This window comes from Mchenga conophoros, linkage group LG11 (genome assembly GCF_057382185.1).
Source record: "Mchenga conophoros isolate Kocher_MC1m ecotype Shallow Benthic linkage group LG11, M_conophoros_male_GT1.1, whole genome shotgun sequence".
Classification (NCBI taxonomy): Eukaryota; Metazoa; Chordata; class Actinopteri; order Cichliformes; family Cichlidae; genus Mchenga; species Mchenga conophoros.
Genome location: NC_140536.1, coordinates 6852710 through 6874779, shown reverse-complemented (window position 1 = coordinate 6874779; position 22070 = coordinate 6852710). Strand labels below are relative to the sequence as shown.

General features: G+C 42.5%; 1 protein-coding gene across 2 annotated transcripts in view; it reads left to right on the top strand.

Moving 5' to 3' along the window:
• Positions 1 to 22070, top strand: part of LOC146563502 (low-density lipoprotein receptor class A domain-containing protein 4-like) — a 280198-nt gene that overhangs the window by 88058 nt on the left and 170070 nt on the right. For both annotated transcript variants that reach the window (XM_085290636.1, XM_085290637.1), the window contains exon 2: positions 3466 to 4253. In XM_085290636.1, the coding sequence (XP_085146762.1) occupies positions 4214 to 4253 (40 nt within the window). In that variant the 5' untranslated portion in view covers positions 3466 to 4213. The remainder of the gene's footprint in view (positions 1 to 3465; positions 4254 to 22070) is intronic.

Sequence of the window (22070 nt, the reverse complement as noted above, 5' to 3'; positions counted from 1 at the left end):
TTCAGAGGCACGTGAGAAAAACACGGTTAATGTCAGGGATCAACTGTGACTTATGCTCTAATGCCCGATGTAAATGATGCAGTAGCTGTTGTTATTATCAGGGATTTGGCACAATCTGACATTTCACTGAAAAAACAAAGAACAGATTGACTACATTGTCAGTGAACACTGATACTGTCAGTCGCTATAAAGTGAAAATGAATCCGCAGCTGAATTATTCATTAGTTTGATCGTTCAAGTTCAAACCCAACACACCTTTCCTGCCTACAGAAAAGTCTGTTATAATGAATGTACAGTAGTATTGGACTGAGCTGAAAGCATACATCCCTGGTGGCTAACATCACTGACTAAACAGTAATACCCTACTTTGTATTGCTAATGATTTTGGCTTTCTGCGTGTACATTTGTACATTTGGTTTGAACTCCCTTTTTTGAACTAAGGCACAGGCATAAAGCATAAGGAGTGAACTAGGGCAATAATTGAACAGACGTTTCCTTTCAGCCATCAGCTCTGAACTTTTCTAGACCCAGTGCAGCGTTACTGGACGGTGAAGGCTTTTTAATCTGCCAGCTCCCCGACGCAGAGCGGATGGTACTAGATCGCCGCAGTGCGAGACCAGCGCAATTAATTGTGCAGCGAATTCACAGCGAGCAAGGGGGCGTTATCTGCACCGCCTCTTGCGTACTCTATCGAGGCAGCACCCCCACCTACGCCAAACAGAGGTTCGCTACTTGCGAGAAGTAGTCGAAACCTCGCGTGTGAAAAAACGTGTTTATTAGCAAAGTGTTTGGCAGCGAAGTTCATAAGGTGGACCCAGTTACAGGAGAACGGGCATGAAGGTAACGAGAAAAGTTTAATGACTCCACGCACCGCCACGAAGAAGAGAAAACAACAAAAAACACTAAAACTCAATCTGCAAGAATGAGAAAAACTAAGTGTGCATACCACAGAGACTGGGGTAATGCACTAAAGAACTACAGCTTCCAGTCTCTGGTCCAGAGTTTCGTGATAGTATAAGACAAAGATCGGCGCTGGTACATTAAAGCCGAAACCTGATAGAAGCCTGTACCGGAGACAACAGCTACAAATAAGGTGCTATTTGTGTGTGTGTGTGTGTTTCTTTGGGTATTTTTCAGTAACAAACACTTGGTTTCCTGTGTCCCGTGGTGTTTGCCAGACCTCTGTTCTCTGCTCTGACTTGGAAGTCCTACAGCTGGATAAATCCAAAGATAAGACAGGAGACCAGGAGTTGTCCTTAAATGACCAGAGAACAAACATCCACCTGGAGCCATATTTTCCACTGCCTGCCAGGACAGCCTGTTGTCCTCAGATGACCCAGCAAACAAACAAACAGACAGACCGACAGTCAGTGGGGTCAGGCTGCACTGACTTTCACATGTTTTCAGGAGCTGTCTGGAAAAAAGAAGAAAACTTTAATAAAAAGAACTTTCTTCAGTCCTGCTGAAAACCCATTAAGGGTTTATACAATACAATTACTTTATATGCCATAAAATACTCTATAGATTCTGCTCCTGGACTTTTGAATAGGCCGCATGCTATTGTAATTCCTCCATCAAAATATGATGGTACAGTCTATCCACAACGCTATACAATAATGCCCCTATTACTACTGGAAGAGGCGCACATTGTGGAAAAACCCACTTTCTAATTTCTGTTTCCTTTCATTGGTTCAGCTCACAGAAGAATAACTTTGGAAACAGTCTGCCTTTAGAAAAAGCAAATAAATTCAGACTTTTTTTCTTGTTGAATATAATAAATAAATCAGTTTTGCTGAACTCATAGGGTAGCTGGGTTACTGTTACACGAGTATGTCAGATGATATTTATCACTTAGGTCATTTTTTAAACATCGAGGTCTTAGGGCCAGGACGGGTCCTCGGTGTTTATTAAGAGAGGTCCGACAGTCAAAAGGGTCTTCTGATTGTTGAAAATACGTCCTTTAAGCCTAAATTTAGTTCTTTTTGTTCCTTTTAACTTTAGTCTTGGTGTAGCGGTTTACACTCTCACCTAAAAAGTTAGAAAATGTTTGATCCCAGGACACAAATCCCACTGGGATCCCATCAGAGCTACCAGCTGTGGCGACCCATGGGTCATTTCATTTTCGGTCCTCTCAATCAGAGGAGCTCTTTGATTGGCTGACCACTCTGAAAATAAGGATGGCTAACTTCGACCCTCTGGAATTTTTTCAAACTGTTACTCAGGCAAGAAATCGTCTCCTAGAATCACATGTTTTTCTGCGGGAGCCTGGAGAGACTCGGGAGACTGGTGTTGTTTAGTCACCAGGAGGCAAAGTGATGAGTCACCTACAAGGCACATAATGAAGTATTTAAACCCCCCCTCCACCCCCCCTTACGTCACAGTGGCCCCGTTCTCGCCTCCACTTTTCCATTCGCCAGCCTACAAGCTGTTTGTGTACCCTGACCGTGATAAGGCTTGGTAAGAACAGGCGAATGGAGCTGAGATAAGACTGAGATCTGTCATATCTTTCCAAAACCTCAGACAGGGCGTGTGTTTGTTTACCGTCTGTCTGCTTTTTTTTCACCATCAAATTCCTTCCCTCCTTCTCTGGTCCCATGTCATTTCTTCTCTTGAACTTCTTTAAACCTGCGTCTCTTCATCTTATGTTTGATTTCTTCCTCCTTTGTATCTCCCCCTCCCGTCTCATCTTTCCTTTGTCATTTTCACCGCTTTTTCCTAGCTCAACTTCCTGTGGGTTGCCTCCCTCCTTTATGTTTTGAGCATAGCTTTTCCTCCTCTGCGATTTCCCCTTTTCCTTCGCCCATCGTACCCCTTCCCCGTGTGCGCTGCATCACTCCCGCACCCTCATTTTACTGTCTGAACGAGGAGAAAATGGCTCGATCGGTTTTACACTGTTTTTCCCTTTTCTCCAGTCGTCCCTACCCCACCTTCCTCCTCCTCCTCCTCTCTCCCTCTCCTCTTTTCTGGGTTTTTATTCCGTTCCCAGACACAAAAAAGCAGCACTTGGCACTTTTGAAATGTAAATAAAGTTTTGTTGTTCCCTCAGCCGTAGCCTCCTCCAGCCCTGTTTATCAGGCAGACTTCAAAGTGGCACACTGACATGTGGCTCTATCTCTCCCTTGCTCTGTGAAATAGGGTCACAGGCGGCGCTTGGCTTTCACAAAAACTTTTCCCTTTCATGTCAGAACCTAGTGGGTGAGAGGAACTAAAGGGGGCCATGCCAGCCAGCCACCCACCCGCTATCCAAACTGAGACACACATCGCACCTCATCCACTGCGATGTGTGTGTGTGTGAATGTGGATGAGAAGTCTGTGTTCGCTTTTCTCAGCTGGTCATTGCAGCAGTTAGCCCTGCCCATGTTTTGCTTGGGTGTATCCGTTTCGCTCGTTGTTTCTGGTATCTCATGAATTTAGTCACTTAGCTGCTCACTCTCTGTCTCCCTCTTTCTCTCTCGTCTCTTTTAGCCGTGGTGCCAGTGTGAGAGCGCCCGAGTAGCCCCTGCTGAGCTTGGGACTGCAGCAACAGGACAAAACACATAAGAGGAAGAAAAATACAAAGGGGGAGTAAGCCGGCAAAGGAGCAAGGAGAATCAGAGGAGACGGCATGTTGGTTAAAGTTGAGTTTAAAAGGCAAGCCCGACTCTAGAGGAGAGACATATTGATTCACCCTCTCAGCTCACAGAAGGTAAAGAGGCAGAGTTGCTCATCCGTAGGTTGAAAGATTGACAGACAGCCAAGAATTCAGGGTATTGGTCATGACTGCGGGCCTGCTGCTGGGAGGATAGAGATCAGATTAATAGCATCTACAACGCAGCCTCCATCCTGATCTAACCCCATCTCTAAACAACCCGTCGATCTCTCCCCCTCAGCCATCACTGTAGTCCACAAAGTCCACTGTGACAAGAGAGCTGAACCCTCATACGGGCTAGTTTACCAGGCTGCAGCGTCCTGTGAGAACAAAGAGTGACCTCACGAGCTGTCGCTGGAGCAGGGAAGAGACACTCACCCGCCGCGGGGTTTTAGAGACGGCGGCCTTTTAACCAAGCACATGGGCTGTTGATGAAGAAAGATGGCAGTGAGACTGACAGGCGCCACCCCTTCCTCTCGGCCACCCTCCCTCCCCCCAGCGGCCGTGGCTCGGACCGGTTAAGGTTGGTCTGTTGGCATCCATCGCAGCATCTGCAGCAGCTGGCAGAGCGTGGGAAGGAGCAGTATGCAGGAAACTGATGTACCGGCCACGAATGCCTTCAAAGGTAAACACATACAATGGACAGTGGTCTGTGTGTGTGTGTGTGCGTGTGTGCGTGCGTGCGTGCGTGCGTGTGTGTGTGTCAGCCTGCATTAAAGAAATTACTGACAGTGCCCTGTCAGGTCAGAAACACTGTCAGTACAGCTGGAATCTTTAACACAAAACGGACTTTGGTTGTGAATCACAATATTTTTCAACAATCAGGTTCAAAGTAAAGTTTTCTATAACAAGCACAATGATTTTCAATCATTTTTAAATCTGCTAGATACTCGATAGTACAGTGGGGCAAAAAAGTATTTAGTCAGCCACCGATTGTGCAAGTTCCCCCACTTAAAATGATGACAGAGGTCAGTAATTTGCACCAGAGGTACACTTCAACTGTGAGAGACAGAATGTGAAAAAAAAAATCCATGAATCCACATGGTAGGATTTGTAAAGAATTTATTCGTAAATCAGGGTGGAAAATAAGTATTTGGTCAATAACAAAAATACAACTCAATACTTTGTAACATAACCTTTGTTGGCAATAACAGAGGTCAAACGTTTACTATAGGTCTTTACCAGGTTTGCACACACAGTAGCTGGTATTTTGGCCCATTCCTCCATGCAGATCTTCTCGAGAGCAGTGATGTTTTGGGGCTGTCGCCGAGCAACACGGACTTTCAACTCCCGCCACAGATTTTCTATGGGGTTGAGGTCTGGAGACTGGCTAGGCCACTCCAGGACTTTCAAATGCTTCTTACGGAGCCACTCCTTTGTTGCCCGGGCGGTGTGTTTTGGATCATTGTCATGTTGGAAGACCCAGCCTCGTTTCATCTTCAAAGTTCTCACTGATGGAAGGAGGTTTTGGCTCAAAATCTCACGATACATGGCCCCATTCATTCTGTCCTTAACACGGATCAGTCGTCCTGTCCCCTTGGCAGAAAAACAGCCCCATAGCATGATGTTTCCACCCCCATGCTTCACAGTAGGTATGGTGTTCTTGGGATGCAACTCAGTATTCTTCTTCCTCCAAACACGACGAGTTGAGTTTATACCAAAAAGTTCTACTTTGGTTTCATCTGACCACATGACATTCTCCCAATCCTCTGCTGTATCATCCATGTGCTCTCTGGCAAACTTCAGACGGGCCTGGACATGCACTGGCTTCAGCAGCGGAACACGTCTGGCACTGCGGGATTTGATTCCCTGCCGTTGTAGTGTGTTACTGATGGTGACCTTTGTTACTTTGGTCCCAGCTCTCTGCAGGTCATTCACCAGGTCCCCCCGTGTGGTTCTGGGATCTTTGCTCACCGTTCTCATGATCATTTTGACCCCACGGGATGAGATCTTGCGTGGAGCCCCAGATCGAGGGAGATTATCAGTGGTCTTGTATGTCTTCCATTTTCTGATGATTGCTCCCACAGTTGATTTTTTCACACCAAGCTGCTTGCCTATTGTAGATTCACTCTTCCCAGTCTGGTGCAGGTCTACAATACTTTTCCTGGTGTCCTTCGAAAGCTCTTTGGTCTTGGCCATGGCGGAGTTTGGAGTCTGACTGTTTGAGGCTGTGGACAGGTGTCTTTTATACAGATGATGAGTTCAAACAGGTGCCATTCATACAGGTAACGAGTGGGGGACAAAAGCTTCTTACAGAAGACGTTACAGGTCTGTGAGAGCCAGAGATTTTCCTTGTTTGAGGTGACCAAATACTTATTTTCCACCCTAATTTACGAATAAATTCCTTACAAATCCTACCATGTGGATTCATGGATTTTTTTTTCACATTCTGTCTCTCACAGTTGAAGTGTACCTCTGGTGCAAATTACTGACCTCTGTCATCATTTTAAGTGGGGGAACTTGCACAATCGGTGGCTGACTAAATACTTTTTTGCCCCACTGTACATACTACTTGTAAGAGGAGGATGTAGAGGATATGCTGTTTATAGAAAAATTCATTGTGTGACTACATGCAGTGTTCAAATCTTAAGAGCTCCACTTTTAATTAGGGATCAGTCTGGTTTCTTGAAATAGGATTTTTAGTTGGTGGTAGTTAAGTTCTGAGGTGGTGAAAGATCAGCTGTTGTGTCTACACGCATGGCCATCCTGAACCCAAACAGGTTCCAGAGGTAATCCCATGTAATCATGTTACATTAAAAAAAAAAATCAGCTTCCATGTGTTTAAATGTATTAGATACCATCTGCTGTTTCATGTTGCAACTGATTGGTCACAAGCAGCATCTATAAAAGTTCAGCTTCTTCTTATAACACAGTGGAGCAACCAAAATTTTGCATGAGATGTCGATGAGATGGCAAAATTACATAAAAGGATTTTGATCATATTAAACTGCATGTATTAAATCGTATTAAATTTGCCCAATTTTTAGAGATTTTTACTAAGTCCGGTGCTCGGAGATCTTGAGGTTCTGTTCGGGGTTTTAGGCTCACTAACTGTAAGGATAAATGCTCTCCTGCTCTCCAAACAACACGTGGAACTCTGAACTTACATCCTGAATGGCATCATTTCAAACAGTTTTTAAAGAAGGGTCAGTCATGGATGCTTCTCGTGTTACACTGCTTTGCAAATCAGCTTAGGCTATCCATGCTGATATTTATTCCTTTACAAATAAAACATTAACTCTAGTTCTATAATTTGGCAAAACCTCAAAAGAATAAGTCTTGTGTGATTAATGTTTTCTGTGCATAAGTGTTTGTGTTATTTCTTAAGAAGGAAACCCCACTGAATTTGAAATTCTGAATAGAAACCCCACTGATTTGAAACCTTGCACAGACTGAGAGGGGTCTGAGTTATTTTGCTGTTGAAAAGGGCCGGCCAATTGTTGAGGATGATAAGACTGCACCACCAACTGTCAGCACCACACTTTGTAGTCTGATTTTGTGGTATTGCTAAATGCAGTGATAAATCATACTGCATTGATACATGTTTCATGTCCAAAAAGACAACATTGTTTCTGTGCATCCACTTGACTCAATCTCCCAAAGCTGGTAGATCATGTGACAGAAAGAAAGAACAAACTGGCTCTTGGATGGAAGAGGCAAAACAGGATCATGAAGTGAAGATCTGTCATCTTTACAGCTTTACAGTCTATACAATGAAAGTTGAATGAAGAAAATAAGGATACATGACTGAAATGAGGAGTAGTGTCTGGGATGATCAGGATACAAATTCAAATTAAATTCAGTTCAATTCAGTTTTATTTATATATCACCAAATCACAACAACCATGCACTATATTGTATGGCAAACACCCTAAAATAATACAGAACTTGCACTTGGAGACAGTGGGGAGGAAAAACGTCCCTTTAACAGGAAATAAACTCGATTGAACCAGCCTCAGCTGTCAGCTATCTTTTCAGCAAAAGAGGACACGCAGACAGATGTTGCAGTTTATTCCAGCTGATTGGCCATCTGCTGAGGTTGAAGCTGGATGGAGCTATGTTGAAAGTACACATTTTATGAACCACTTCATGAGGTCGTCACCTGAAATGGTTTCCCAACACTCTTGGAGGAGTTCCCAGAGATGCTGAGCACTTGTTGGCCTTTTGCTTCACTCTGAGGTCCATCTCATCCCAAACCATCTTGATTGGTTTTAGGTCAGATGACTGTGGAGGCCAGGTCATCTGGCTCAGCACTCCATCACTCTCCTTCTTGGTTAAATAGCCCTTACACCGCCTGGAGGTGTGTTTGGGGTCATTGTCCTGTTGAAAAATAAATGATGCTCCAACTAAACACAAACTGAATGGGATGGCATGTTGCTGCAAGATGCTGTGGTAGCCACAGTTGTTGTTAACTTGCGATTTCTGAGGCTGGTGACTTGGATGAATTTATCCAGCACAGGATAAATTCATCAAATTCATCAGACTGTCCTGGCAGCAGCAGAGGTGACTCTTGGTGACCACCCCAGGTCCTCATGTGAGCCAGTTTGATGGTTTTTGTGACTGCACTTGGGGACGCATTCAAAGTTTTTGCAATTTTCTGGACTGACTGATCATCAGTTCTTAAAGTAATGATGGACTGTCATTTCTCTTTACTTAGCTGATTGGTTCTTGCCATAATATGAATTCCAACAGTTGCCAAATAGGGCTGTCAGCTGTGTACCAACCTGACTTCTGCACAACCCAACTCCACAAATGAACCCTGAAAAGGTACACCTGTGATGTGAAAACCATTTCAGGTGACCACATCATGAAGCTCATTAAGAGAAGGCCAAGGGTTTGCAGTGCTGTCAACAAAGCAAAGGGCGGCTACTTTGAGGAACCTAAAATCTAAAGCATTTTGTTCTTTGCTACATATTTCCATATATCTTGCTTCATACATTTAATGTCTTCAGTTTGTATCTACAATGTAAAAAGTAGTAAAAATAAAGAAAAACCATGAAATGAGAGCGTCCAAACTGACAAACTGTATATAAATTGTCGCGAGTTCAAATATTGAAGGAGGGCACAAAACAACACTGGTCCAGAAGAGTTAAGTCAAACAATGATTTATTGAGCACACATATGGGAAGATGTATACTGCAACACCAGCATTGATCTTCTCCGAAGAGCTCAATTCAGAATGGTTTCATTCATCAGGGTTACGCCCCCTCATGCGTCACAAATGAACATAATATGCATCAGTTACAGTAAATGGTCAATCTTAAGCCCCTAAAATTAGACAGAGAAGTTCCTCTTTCTATCACACCTTCCATACAAGGCAATAAACTTCAAGCCCTATGGGTCTCTGAGGGCTGGTTGTTGACTCCGGTCATCTGTTACCAAGTAGACTAAAATGCAGTTAGAAGCTAAATGAGTTAAGGCCTCAGGCCTGGCACATTTCTAGATTATATGTGTATTGTAAGCATGTATGCTGTTATCCTTCTATGCTCTAGTCTCTAACACAATAGATTGTGAAGACGTCGCGCTTCACAAAGCTTAAGACCCTCTGTAGACTAAGCAACAACTCTTAATGAGCACAATTACTATGCAATGTGTATGAAATACTTCTGGCCGTACCTGTAATAAAAGTTAACATAGTGGAAGGATCCTTAAATGAACATCTTCAATAAACAACTCTTAATGCAATATCAATACTGTAAGAAATATTATTAATAGAATAATGCTATAAAGAATGTTATTAATGCAATTGTAATAATGCAGGTTATATTGTAGCAATAAAATAATTTCCTCTATTTCCACAAAATATAATATGAAAGAATACATCACTTCTGTACTCTCGCACTTCAAGCGCTTTAAACAGCATCTCAGCCATTTTTTCTACATCTAAGTGCTTTCTGTCTACCACTCACACTCTAGTGAACCCATTGGGAACAACTCGAGGTTAATATCTTGCCCAAGGATACTTTGGCATGCTGAGTGGAGCAGTTGGGGAATCGAACCACCAACCTTTCTCCAACCACAACCACCCCGATTGATCTGAGTGATTTGAGTCTGATTTAATGATGATTCAGTTAACATTTTCTTTCAGCAACCATCCTGTCACATTATGAACAACTAAAGAGAATTATTTGTAGGTGAGGTTATGAATAATATTGAAAATTTCATACATGGTTCAAATCAAGGTCAAGGTCAAGGTAACTTTATTTATACCCATAGGCAAGGTAAATGCCTATGGGTATAAATGCACCTGACCGCAGTGGAGTCACAGCCTGGAGAGATTTCAGACACAACACACTTACACGCATTACCCTCTTTGCAGTTAAACAATTGTCTATTCTTTGCTGACTTATCTCTTCATGCCCGTGTATGCAAGTGTGTTTATGTGAGCATCTATTACTTCTATGACATTTATGAGAGAAATCAGACAGGTCATATTCTTTGAGGTGAAGACTTTAGTGTGCTGCAGAGGGAAAAGCAGTGGTCTGTGGAAATAATAGGCACTGCGCTGCCCACATCATTCACCTCTGTCGACTTGAGCTGAACGCCTTCTCATTAAAACGCAATCACTGGCTCCAGTTATTATTGTTGTAACTGAAGTTGTATGCAGGCCTGCAGGACACGAGCAGTTTTTCCCAAATTCAGGTTCAGGTGATTGAAAACCGACAAACACTGGTGGTGTGAGTGGTTCTGAACACGTGACATCCCGACTCCCTATAGTGAGATCACAAGAGGAGTCTAAAACACAGTAAAATGGTATGATCCAGACATAATGAACCATATACAATTTAAAAGAATAAGGCTCTATTTCTTTTAATGAAATCTACCAGAGCAACAGTTTTAGCAGAATTATCACAGTCAATGGATGAAAAAAAGAATGAAGAATGGAGAAGTGTAGCACTGAGTCACACACTCGCTTCATTTTCTTTGTTCCTCCCATATGGTGAGTTTTACAGTATCATCATAAGTTTTAATCCTCTCCTTTCTCATTGTTTTTAAGCACTTCATGTTATTGCTGCACACCTGTCCTTTTCTGCTATGAGACAACTCACTGCCATTTGCCAGTCTTTTTGTGCTGCTGCTTCTCACTCATTACTGGAGGCTTCAGCTCTCACAAAGACAAAAACGAAAACAGATGTGAGCCTCAGTCATAGTTTTTCAAAGAATATTAAGCGAGCGATTGAATTGGCTTCTATAGAGGAGTGTAGTGCGTGCTTATGTTACAGGTGTAGTGTTGCCGGGCAGACTGCAGAGCTGAACTTGTGAGGCTCTTTAAAATGCAGTGGCGTATTGATTTCATTTCATTGTTTAATTAGCTGTAGTTGCAGACTTTGGCTTCACTGTGTGGACAGGAACACTGTTAACAAGTGAAAAACTTAATTTCAAATACAATATTTGTTACTTTTTATGCTTTATATTATTAGCAGGGGGGATAATCAAAACACAGCAAATGTTTGCAATAATGAGGTTAGCAAGTAACTCAAAAGCTGACCTAAACACAAAATTTCAAACAGCTACTTCTGATGTTGGTGGATATTATTATTATGGTAATCTCAGCAACATTGCTATGAGGACAGAAGCTCCGCCCAGATGTTGTTCAAACCCTCTATTTGCAAGGGACAGCCAATCAGAAGAAAGTTGTCTTAAAGGGAGCCCTCAGCTGAATGCTTCCATTCTGCTTATGCAGCGAGCTAAACATAAATGGCTTCAGTGACCACTCAGGAGACCGTGTCACAGAACTTTTCCTGATTGTACCATTTGTAATATTTTCATTCTTGTAAAACTGTAATACCAGAAACAGAGTAAGGTGCACTTAGTATCCATACAGATACATAAATGTTACATTCAATATTGTTATCATATGTAAACAACCAATACAATATCACAACATCAACAATAAACGGACATAGAATGCCAAATAGTGTAGCGAATGCCATACACCGCTATGTTTTTTCATGCTAACGGGCAAAACAAAGCATCAACAGCTATCTTACACCAGTAGTGTAACAAACTCTATAAACACAAAGAAAGGTCATCACTTGATTGGACAAGGTACTAATTCATTCCACCAAACTTACAGGTTATGCATTCCCAAACGCATTAGAAACAGGAATTGTCAGAGACACAAAACACCTGGTCAACCCTGCTGAGTGCTAGGAGCAAAAACTCCTACTCACCCCTTACCAGGAGCTTCTGCTGTTGACCCACTAGATGCCAGGCTTTTGCCACGAGCAGGCCAGGAATAAACATATTTGGTGACACATCTATTTAATTACTTACAGCACGGATGACTATGACCCGCCCCATAACAAATTTATAACATACTTGAGAAATAATCTGAGGGGCAGAATAGAGCCCCTCAGAGAGAATCTTCTGTAAGCTTACAAAAACTTGAGATTTTAAGATATATTTATGCAGTTTTTGATTTTGCAAAACTTTAATGTTGAACAGCGCTCTCCCTTTCATATTATATATATTACACTTGTTGTAGCTTTTAAAAAAAATTTCTAGGTCAACTTTGCCCTTGGGCACTAACAATGAAGGTCAAGGTCATATATTAGGTACTCCTGTTCCCAGAGGCCTAGGCTATTGTTGTGAGGTTTGAATATAATCCATAAAATATTGTAGGTAATAGAAAGTTTTTACAGATTTTCCCATTTACTCTGAACTTGACCGTGAGCCAATTTTCACTAAAATTAAATCAGCTCGAGCTGTTATTGGTATCTACCATCGCACAAAATTTGAGCGTGATACCTTGAAAACTGTCGACATTAGACTGCTAACAGACAGATTACATACTCTGTCCCTTTGGAGGGGAGGAAAATGTGGTACTGGAAGTGAATATAACAGGATTAGATCTCAGTTCTGTGCTCTCTGGTTAAATAAGGATGTTCTTTGATAAACAGAACATAGACCAAGTCACATGGCAGCAACTCACCGCATTTAGACATTGAGAAGATGATCTGCTGCTGCAGTTCAAGCTATTTGAGAAAGAAAGGGGATTTAAGGGACTTTGAATGTGGAATAGTTGGTGGTGCCAGATGGGTTGATTTCAGCATTTCAGAAAAACTCCTCAAATCTGCAGCAACTGTGTGATGCTATCATGTCAATTTGGACAAAAAACCTCTGAGGAATGTTTCCAGCCTCCTGTTGAATCTGTGCTATGAAGAATTAGAACAGTTCTGAAGACAAAACGGGTCCAATCTGTATTAGCAAGGTTTGCCTAATAAAGTGGACGGTATGTGGCTTTTGAGATTTTTTTTTTTAACCACTGGTTCATTATGACTCATATCTTTATTATCATGTGTTGTCATATGTTCAAATCCTCTTTTTATGAGGTCAGCCAATCAGAAGGAAGTTGGCTCAAAGGGAGGAGTCAGGGAGCTAAAGTAGTAGGTTTCAGAGAGTGATGAAGTGGGCCGAGGAGATGCAGGGGGGCCAGTGCAAGATTAAAAATAATTATTTTCAACTTTACATTATGTGCAGAAATTCTAGCAGAGGTGCTGACTAAAATAAGGCATTAGGAAGGAGCAGAACAGGTCCCTCTTAAAATAAAATCAATCTGTTGTTAATATTCCCATCAGGATCAAATCTGATTAAGTTTTCACCTACTGGCAAAATCAGGTTCATTAGTCAGTGTCAGCATGTTAGGGTGCGCATGCTGACCATCACAAACTAAGGTGGCTAGCATAATAAACCCTAACATGAGGCAGAAATGATCAGGAGCATCGTTCAAGCTCCTTAGGATTTGGCAGGTCTAAGTGCAGTTGTGTCTAAGTGAAGCAGTCCTCTGCGTAGTTTGTACAGTACATACGAACAAACAGCTTGTTCAGACATACTTATGCAGAGAACACACCTGTGAAGGTGACTGATGACATTTCCAAGAGAACTGTGTCTTTTCTTTTTTGTCTTCTCCTAGTTTTGGGTTTTAAAGCAGCTGCATCGAATTTCACATTCTGCCGCTTTCTCTTTGATTGCTGGGCTTTTTTTCTTTTTTTTTTTTTGGTGGTGTCCCGCTATGTCACACGGGACTGTGCCTCCTCCACTCACCACTGATTTGTCAAAGCAATTTGATTTGCAGCTGAAGTCGGCTCGCTGGCTTAAACAACCGAGAACACGGAGCGACTGACAGAACCTTTATTTCCAGGAAGATGGCATCTCCGGGACAGACATCCCACTCTGTGAGCTTATAGAAAACCCCAGTGAAGGACTGACTGAGTCACTGACAGATTGACTTATAACTCAGCTGGCTGTTCTCCGTTCTTCCCCACGAGTTAATTAAACTGAACACAGAGCCTAGCGGGGTTGGCATGCAGTGTGTGTGCTGTGTAGTTAAGATTTTGATTAATGCACTGGCCTCAAATCTACACACACAACCTCACACTAGCTTGTCCACACATATGTGCGCGCTCTTTTTGCTCCTGTTGTTAGAGTAGTCAAGTGCTGCATATACAGAGCGATCGCTCCAGAGCCGAGCCTTCTCTCTGCGCTCAAAGCACATGTATTACATAATTCATCAGCTGTGTGTATGGGTGTGCTTGTCTGGGTTTGTTCTGGTCAGTCTCCGCCAAGGCCCTGAGGGGGTGAAGAGGGGAATGAAGTCATCGAGCGGTAGTAAACAAACGCGCCAACATTCAGATGCAGGCAGACACCGGTGGTCGATAGCTGCAAGGCTAACGTAAGGTTTTGTTTACCACCGAGGGTTCGTGTCAGGTAAAACACACACAAACACACAGGCAGGTTTGTGCTTCTGTCTTTCTGAGGACACTCACTGACATAATGCGTCCCTTGTCTCTTCGCCCTAACCTTAAACATCACAGCTCAGTGTCTGACCTCGGTATTCACTCTAATTACCCTTTAAAGCCGTGTCTCAGTGTCAGAACGTGGCAGGAGATCTAGAAACGTCCTCGCTCCGAGCATCTGGAGCCCACGTCGGTTATAACAGATATTACACGTACAAGTACACACTTAAATCTTCTGCTCGATTTCCACGTTGAGTTTCTTACTCTGTGTGTTGCAGTCTGCGTGAAATAAGGAGAGTGCTGCTCGGGCAGATGCAGACCAAGGCCATGTTACCAACACTGGGAAATAATTTTTTAATCGCTTCTCACTATTACCGTTCACCTGGTTTCCCCTTGGTTGTTTCATCTTTGAGCCTATCTGTCAGTGTTTATATTCCTTCTGTCTACAGTACTTTTATTTTTTAAAATCTTCTTGCTGTCTGCTCTCTGCTTCAGCCAAGACAATCCGTTGATAGCTGACTTAAATTTTTTAATTAGGGTGCATGTACATTTACCCATGTCTTCCTCAACTGCTTCTATCTATCCCTATCTGATATCCGATTGGTGGACAGAGAAGGAGTTGACATTAAATGTTTAAAACTTTAGCCATCTATACTTTTATGTTCACATTGTGTGGAAGGAAACTGTCCTCCTATAAAAACAATCTGATTGGTTGTTTAGGTGAGCAGCTTTTTATAAGTAACCTCCAGGGCCATGTGAGACGGTAGTTGGCAGATGTCCCAAAGCAACTTACAGTATACATTTAGTGTGACTGTCTTTTGTCCTGTTAGCAATTAAAATGTAAAAAAGGAAATGAAGCATAATTATTATAGTCACCCGTGGAGGAGGTTGGGGTCGATGGTTAGGTTGACAAAACACTGGATGTGGGAGCCAGAGATGGACTACAAACATTTACGATGAACTGATTCATACATGGAAATTCTACATTATATTCCCATGTACAAATGATAAAAATCTACCTTTACCTTTGTTGCACTGATTCTTCTGCACTCCATACAGTCAGTCACAAACGTGCTCAAGCTGACCGAGGCCTTCCCGTTCTTCTTACACCTTTTGCATCTAGCGAACAGAAAGAAATTCTTTACAGGAAACAAATAAGATGACATCTTTTGTAAACTCAGGTGGTGTCGACTCCGGGATGGACTTGCTTGTAATTCTGCTAGGACGCAATGCGAGTGCAACTTTCATGCTTCTAAAAACCTGGGGGGGCGGGAATGACGTCTCTATTCATCTTCCTCAGAAAAGAGGGAGAAGAGAAGCAATGTCCCCTCAGAGGAACCAAAAGATAACCGTAATGGTGCCTTCCAAAAGTGGGAAAATCCCACTAAAACTAACCTATGTCATTTTTTTTCCCACCTACATTTTCTAACACTCCTTTTGCGTCTGTCAGTATAAAGAGGGGCAATACTGCAGAGTCACTCTGAGTCCCGACCGCCCTCTCTCTAATTCATCCTCGCTGTCATCTGCCTTTCTGCATTTGACACATTTTCTCACTCTCTCTCCCTCAGTGGTCACCTTCTTCTGTCCATCTCCATTTATCTCACTCTGGCTGTCATCTCCACCCTCCTCCCTCCTCTGCTCCGTTTCTTGCTGTGTGGTCTCAAACCACAAGAATCACTGATATGTTATTGACCCTGAAAAACAACGACATCACAGAGCTTGTCCAATCAGTGAGTGTTTCAAGACTTGAAATAAAAACGTTTCTCCCCACTACAAAAATTCAGCAAATCTCCCATTTCAACAACATGAATAAATGTTAGTATACACAGTAATGTTAGCCACTTAACTATTAGCAGCACTATTACCCCAAATACCTTATTAGCGTAGCATTACTAACTGTGTTGTAATTGTGAGCAGAAAAATGCCCTTTTTATTTCTAATAGTTTCAGACTGTTCAAGCTAAAACATGATGTTAACAGCTTAAAGCCAATCAATGAATTGATAGTAAGACAGATCCGCACAGGAAGAGGATAAGAGAGCAGGAAATATAAGCGTTTTAAAGTGTTCTGGTCCTGAGTTGAAGTTCTCTCAGCTTTGATGTGAGGCATTAAACTGCCTACCCAATGAAGCAAAGTGTGTCTTTGACTGACATATGACATGGTAGTAAACACATTAGAGGTTTACTGGAGCCTGGGAAGTCCTGTACGCCACCAGCTCTCAGTTATAAAGCATGTGGGGGAGGTTTTAAGCTCACAAACGTTCTGAATTTCTGTAGTTGTGTTGTTACATTATTATGAGACATTTGTGACATAGTCAAAGAAAATAAAGGCCATAATTAAGTCAGCATACATGATGCATTAAAGCCCTGTTTTTTAACTTTGATGATATGTTCTGGGGTGCTGACTGGAAACACTGGTCTGCTGCTACCAGTTGATACAGTCTTCATATCAGAATTTTTCTGGTTTTCTTGTATGTTGTCTTCTAATGACCAACCAAGGCTTGGATGATAAGGTGAAATGTTCCTTCAGCTTTCTAAGCACTACTTCTGAGGCAACTTAAGTCAAACTGGAGCTGAATACTTATTCAACAGTTTATCTGTTTCTTTGAAAAAGCAAATTTCCCAGAGACAATTATCAACGTCTTTAGGCTTCGTACAGTTTAGCTCGCCAGTTTGAAGGTTTAATTTCATCTCTGTAAAGAGAGCTCGTTACAGAGAAGTAAAGAGGAAAAGAAATGGACCCTGTGGGACCCCACAGGTGACTTGGAGCCGTTAATAAAAACGCCTGTTTAGAGATGAGTATTGTAGCGCTGTGGAGTAAAGGATTTAGCCTGCGTCTCCTCTAACCCTGTGTGCAGTGGTCAGAGAACTCGTTATAATAGATACAACAGTAGAATGTGCCTCAAAGATGTCTTTGAGTACTGCTGAACAAGTGGAGCACCACATATGGGAGACAGTTTGTGGTAAAAGGAACAGGGAAATGAGTTCAGAGTAGCAGAGCAGAGTTTTCTGACATCACAGATGAGTCCCAGTTAGGAGCTTTTGTTTTGGCAGTGAGGAATGGCCAGAAAGAAAAAAAAAACCTTCTTCACGTTGTCAGCATGGCTGTTTTATGCTGTGGTAATATCTACTGGAAACCACAGGCAGCGACAGTATATTCAAACTCGAGTTTGTAACCACCCTGATTGAGGCTACTGACTCACAATTAAGTGATAAGGTGATTAAGTTTTAATTAGTTTCTCGTTTTTCATCCCTAACACTGTGATTAGTTTTTTTCCCCCTTTGCTCAAACGCCTCACTTTGTCCTCCTTGGTAGTTGTGGTTGTCAGTGTCACTTGTTGCGTCCAAATGTACAATGAAATCAGAGAAGAGCTGTTCCATGACAGTCGTAAAGAAGGAATATTTGAACTTGTAAAATATTGACCATGACTATATTATTAGGTAGCAGTCAGGTGTCAAGATGGGCCAGAGGCCTGTACCAGAACTGGGCTCAAAAACCAGGCTGGGATGAAGTGCGGAGGCAGAATAATTGAACTAAAGAAGCATTTATTTAAAATGACACAAGATAGACAAGGAGAGACAAAACCTAGAACCTTAGTGTGGTGAGATACACAATATAATGCTTTGTAGGGGAACTCTACCAAAACCTAGAAAATGTCTTGGTACATAATGTGCTACAAGGGTGAGAATCCTAGCATGGCAGTCCGTGGTACATTACATAAACAGTGACTGGTGTCGTGGTGCTCGCGGAGCGCACTAGAGGGGGAAAAAGGTGTTGTGGGTGCATGGGTTGGGCCAGAGGTTACAGTGGACACTGAAATGGAGCAGCTTCCTTGGGCAGGAGGAGGCTGAAGTTTAGAGTGGGAGGCAGAGGAGTGTTTAGGAGGTCTGACATGAGTTTTCCAGGACCCTGTGTGGGGCGGTGATGGCAGGAGCACAGGCAGGTAGTGCCGTTTGTGATGCTCCCTAGAGTGTGGCTGAAAATCCTGAGAGGGTTTGTGTCCTGAATCCAAAAGGTAAATCTTAAGGGTGGTGTCGTGGCGTAGCGGGCTGGCGGAGCTGGGAGAGAAGACGACAAAGTAAGCATACAAGAACTTGGATCTTAAACTAGAGTTTGAGCCTGTTACTACCTTAGGTGTGTTGATGAACAGGCCACACCCAGCTGCTCATATAGACCATGACAGTCAGATAGGAAAACAGTCACGGAGATCTCACTCTACACGGGCATGCTGTATGGACCACGTGCAAATATCATATCTATTGAACAAAAACAATTTGCAAGGGGCCATTCGGTGAGATGATTTTTTCCCCATTACATTAACAGTATAATAACAAGATGCAGGATACAAGAATGATAACTTTATAATAAAATTATTCATTAACTTAAACTTTTTGGTTTTTGTTTTCATTTTCCAAGTAGCTGACTTCAGTATCTTACAGTATATACAGTCAGCTCCCAGAAGACACAAAGTGCTTTTTCTTTCTGGAGCCCTCTGTGTCGGCACCCGTCTCATTGAAATGAATGTGGGGGCTGTGCTTTTTTTATGCAGTGGTAATGATGCTCTGAACATGACCTAATGTTCTCCGTGAACACATGTGCATCAGACATAGGCTTATAGACTATATGCATAATCTATGCCTACATAATTACCATGCCTCTACCAGCACTTCTCTTTCAGTGCTGTGATGTGTTGAACAGCAGAGACCTGGCTCATTATGAGTGGGCTAAACTCTGCTCTACTCTTTATGGCACAAGTCAAATAGCTGAAGTTAATGCAGATGCGCTGCTGCTCTGGTGTTTGTGCCCCATCTTTAGCAGGACAGTATAACAGGTGTGTGTGTGTGTGTGTCTGTGTATCTGTGTGTGTGTTGGGGGGGGGATCTTGTCTCCATATTAGTTTGATATAATTACCAGATGTATGACAAGATAATTGCACGTGTGTCCAAGGCTGTGTATCAGTTCATGTGTATTTATGTGCACATAATTACAAGATTTGTGACATGGTTATTGTGCACATGTGTGTCTATGGATGTGTGTGCATATGTGTGTTCATAATTAGAAAGAAGTTGGAAAAAAATACTGTGTGTTTGTGTGTGTGCATGCATATGTGTGTGTGATGGTGTCCATTGCAGACGCAGACTAAATGACACAGACACAGTGAGTCACCATGCTCGCCTAATTTGTTTTTCAGTGTGTGTGTTTGTGTCTAAGTATGCCAATGTTTATCCCATGTTTCAAGTTTATAAGGCAAAAGTGTGTGCATGTGCACGTTGTGCACTCTTGTGTGTGTGTGTGTATGCGTGTCTGTGTGTGTGTGCGTTTACCTAGCCTCACTGTGCATGACTGCCTGCTGTCTGATTTTGTCTGCTTTATTTACTTTCCATCCAGCTTATTTACTAGTCAGTCAGACATCCACCCAGCCCACGTTTACACTGACCTAAATACACACGTCATCTGTGTGTGTGTGTGTGTGCGGTCATCTGTGACCATGTCTGTGTGTTTGAGGTCCGCGGCCGTTTGTATTCGTGTCTACAAGTGTGCGCGGTGCGGGTCAGAGTGCGGGTGGTTACTGCCCATTTTGTTCTGTGTCTGGGATTGTTTGCGTGTGTGTGTGTGTGAGTGTGTAAGTGCTGCGGCTCATTGTGTTCCATAGCTGTATTGAGACTGCCTTCACGTTGGTGCTTCAGTCTCCACTCCCTAAATTCCGCTGATTCCTCAGATAGCAACACGCCTCCATCCAGCTGCACTCAGCCTCCTCACTCACGCTGTCTCCTTTTTGCTTCAGTTTGAATCGTGACAGGAGTTCCAATATATAAAGCCGTGAGTCAGCAAATATGTTGAATTAACTGGATTTTCTTAATGCTAGGCTTTTGCATTATGCGATAAATGGCTAACAAGGAAAGCATCAGCACTAGCACTACTATAATGTTAACTGACATCTTTTCTTTGGAGACTCCCCCAAGTGTGAGATTTGCGAGCCAAACAAGCCTGAATAAATGGAAGCAGAGGATGATGATGAATGAGTGAGGGAGGGTCATTGTGCATTCATTGTGAAATGATGGGCCAGTACCAACACTTGTTTTTTGGTATTGGTAGTGCAGTTTGGCTCATCTGGATATTTTTGGTCCCTCCTTTTTTGCCAATGAAACAAATAATTCTTCAGTAACTAAACTAGTAACTATCAGCTCTTCTTCACACTATCTCTGAACATTTAGCCAGTGCAAAATTGATGAGACGCAACAGATAAGTTTTGACCTCTCTTAGTGGTGAATTTCATCTTATTTGCTGATAGGCTGATTGGAGTCAGCCGATACCGATGTAGAGATATTGGTACATATTACTGAAGTGGTATGAAAATAGTTTAGTGTTCCAAATGCAGATTTACTAATGCATTGTGACAAACTGACTTTTGGTGTAAAAAAAAAGGTACTGTTAGTATTTTTTTGGAACTGAAACCGTTATATATGACTTTCTGCAAGTTTCTTTCTCAAATTTGAATTTAAAATCTTTCTCCTCTCATTCAAAGTCTTGAATAATCAGACCAGATCTTATCTTAAAGACCTCGTTGTAGCATAGCACCAACAGAGCAGCACAAGAAGTTCCTTCCTGTTAAAAAGGAGTTTTTCCTTCCCCCTGTCGCCAAGAACTTGGTCATAGGGAGTCGTCTGATTATTGGGGTTTTCTTTGTGTTATTGTATGGTCTTTACCTTTGAGGCAACCGTCGTTCTGATTTGGTGCTAAATAAATAAAAACCAAACTGATTTGAAATCAAGGTGCAAAACACAGCACGGAAAATATTTAAATGAATTGTGTTTACCACATGTGATTTGCTGATAATTGTGCCGATATTTAACACTGAAAGAAAAGCATGTCTTGTTTTTTGCACTTGATATTCAAATTAGTCTTTGTTTAGAAAACTGAGTTTTCACAGAAATGAATTTTATGGGCAGCGGTTTAGCTCAGTGGGATGAGCAGGCTGAGAGCGGCCCGCCCAGGTTTGAGTCCGACCCGTGGCCCTTTGCTGCATGTCTCCCCCTCTCTCCCTCCGCTTTCCTGTCAGTCTTCACTGTACCTCTCCAATAAAGCCAGAAGAAGAAAGTGTCATGATCCTGGGTCCTTTTGACCCAGCGTTTTGTGTTTTCTCTTCGTGATTTTGGTTCTGTTCTTCCTCTGGTTAGTGTTTACTCTGTTCTGCCCGTGTGTTCCTGTATCTAGTCTGCGTTTCTTAGTTTGTGTCCTTTCATGTGTAAGTTCCTGTTTTATTGTGAAGGTCTGCGTCTTATGTGAGTGTTTTCAGTTTGCCTCCCTAGTCTCGTCATGTTAATCACTCCCAGCTGTGTTCCCACCGGTGTGTAACCTCCCTGTGTTCTCTGAGTGTATTTAAGTTGTGTCTTCTGTCATAGTAGTTGCTGGTTCGTCTGTGTTGTTTCCCCTCGGTCTCCCTGCGTCTCTTCATGTGTATTTTCCCGGATCTCCCTGCACCGTCATTCCTGGTTTGTGTTGTTAGTTTACCCAGTTTAGGTTTTCGGTTTCATGTTCACACACCGTTGCTGTTTGTACCCACTGCTGTAAATAAACACTCACCTGCACCAGAGCTGCCGCCTTTTGGGTCCTTTCTCCACCTCCACACGGCTTGCAAACCGTGACAGAAAGCAAGTTTTGTAACTCACCCCTAAACCCAACCACACCTATCAGAGCTGTTTG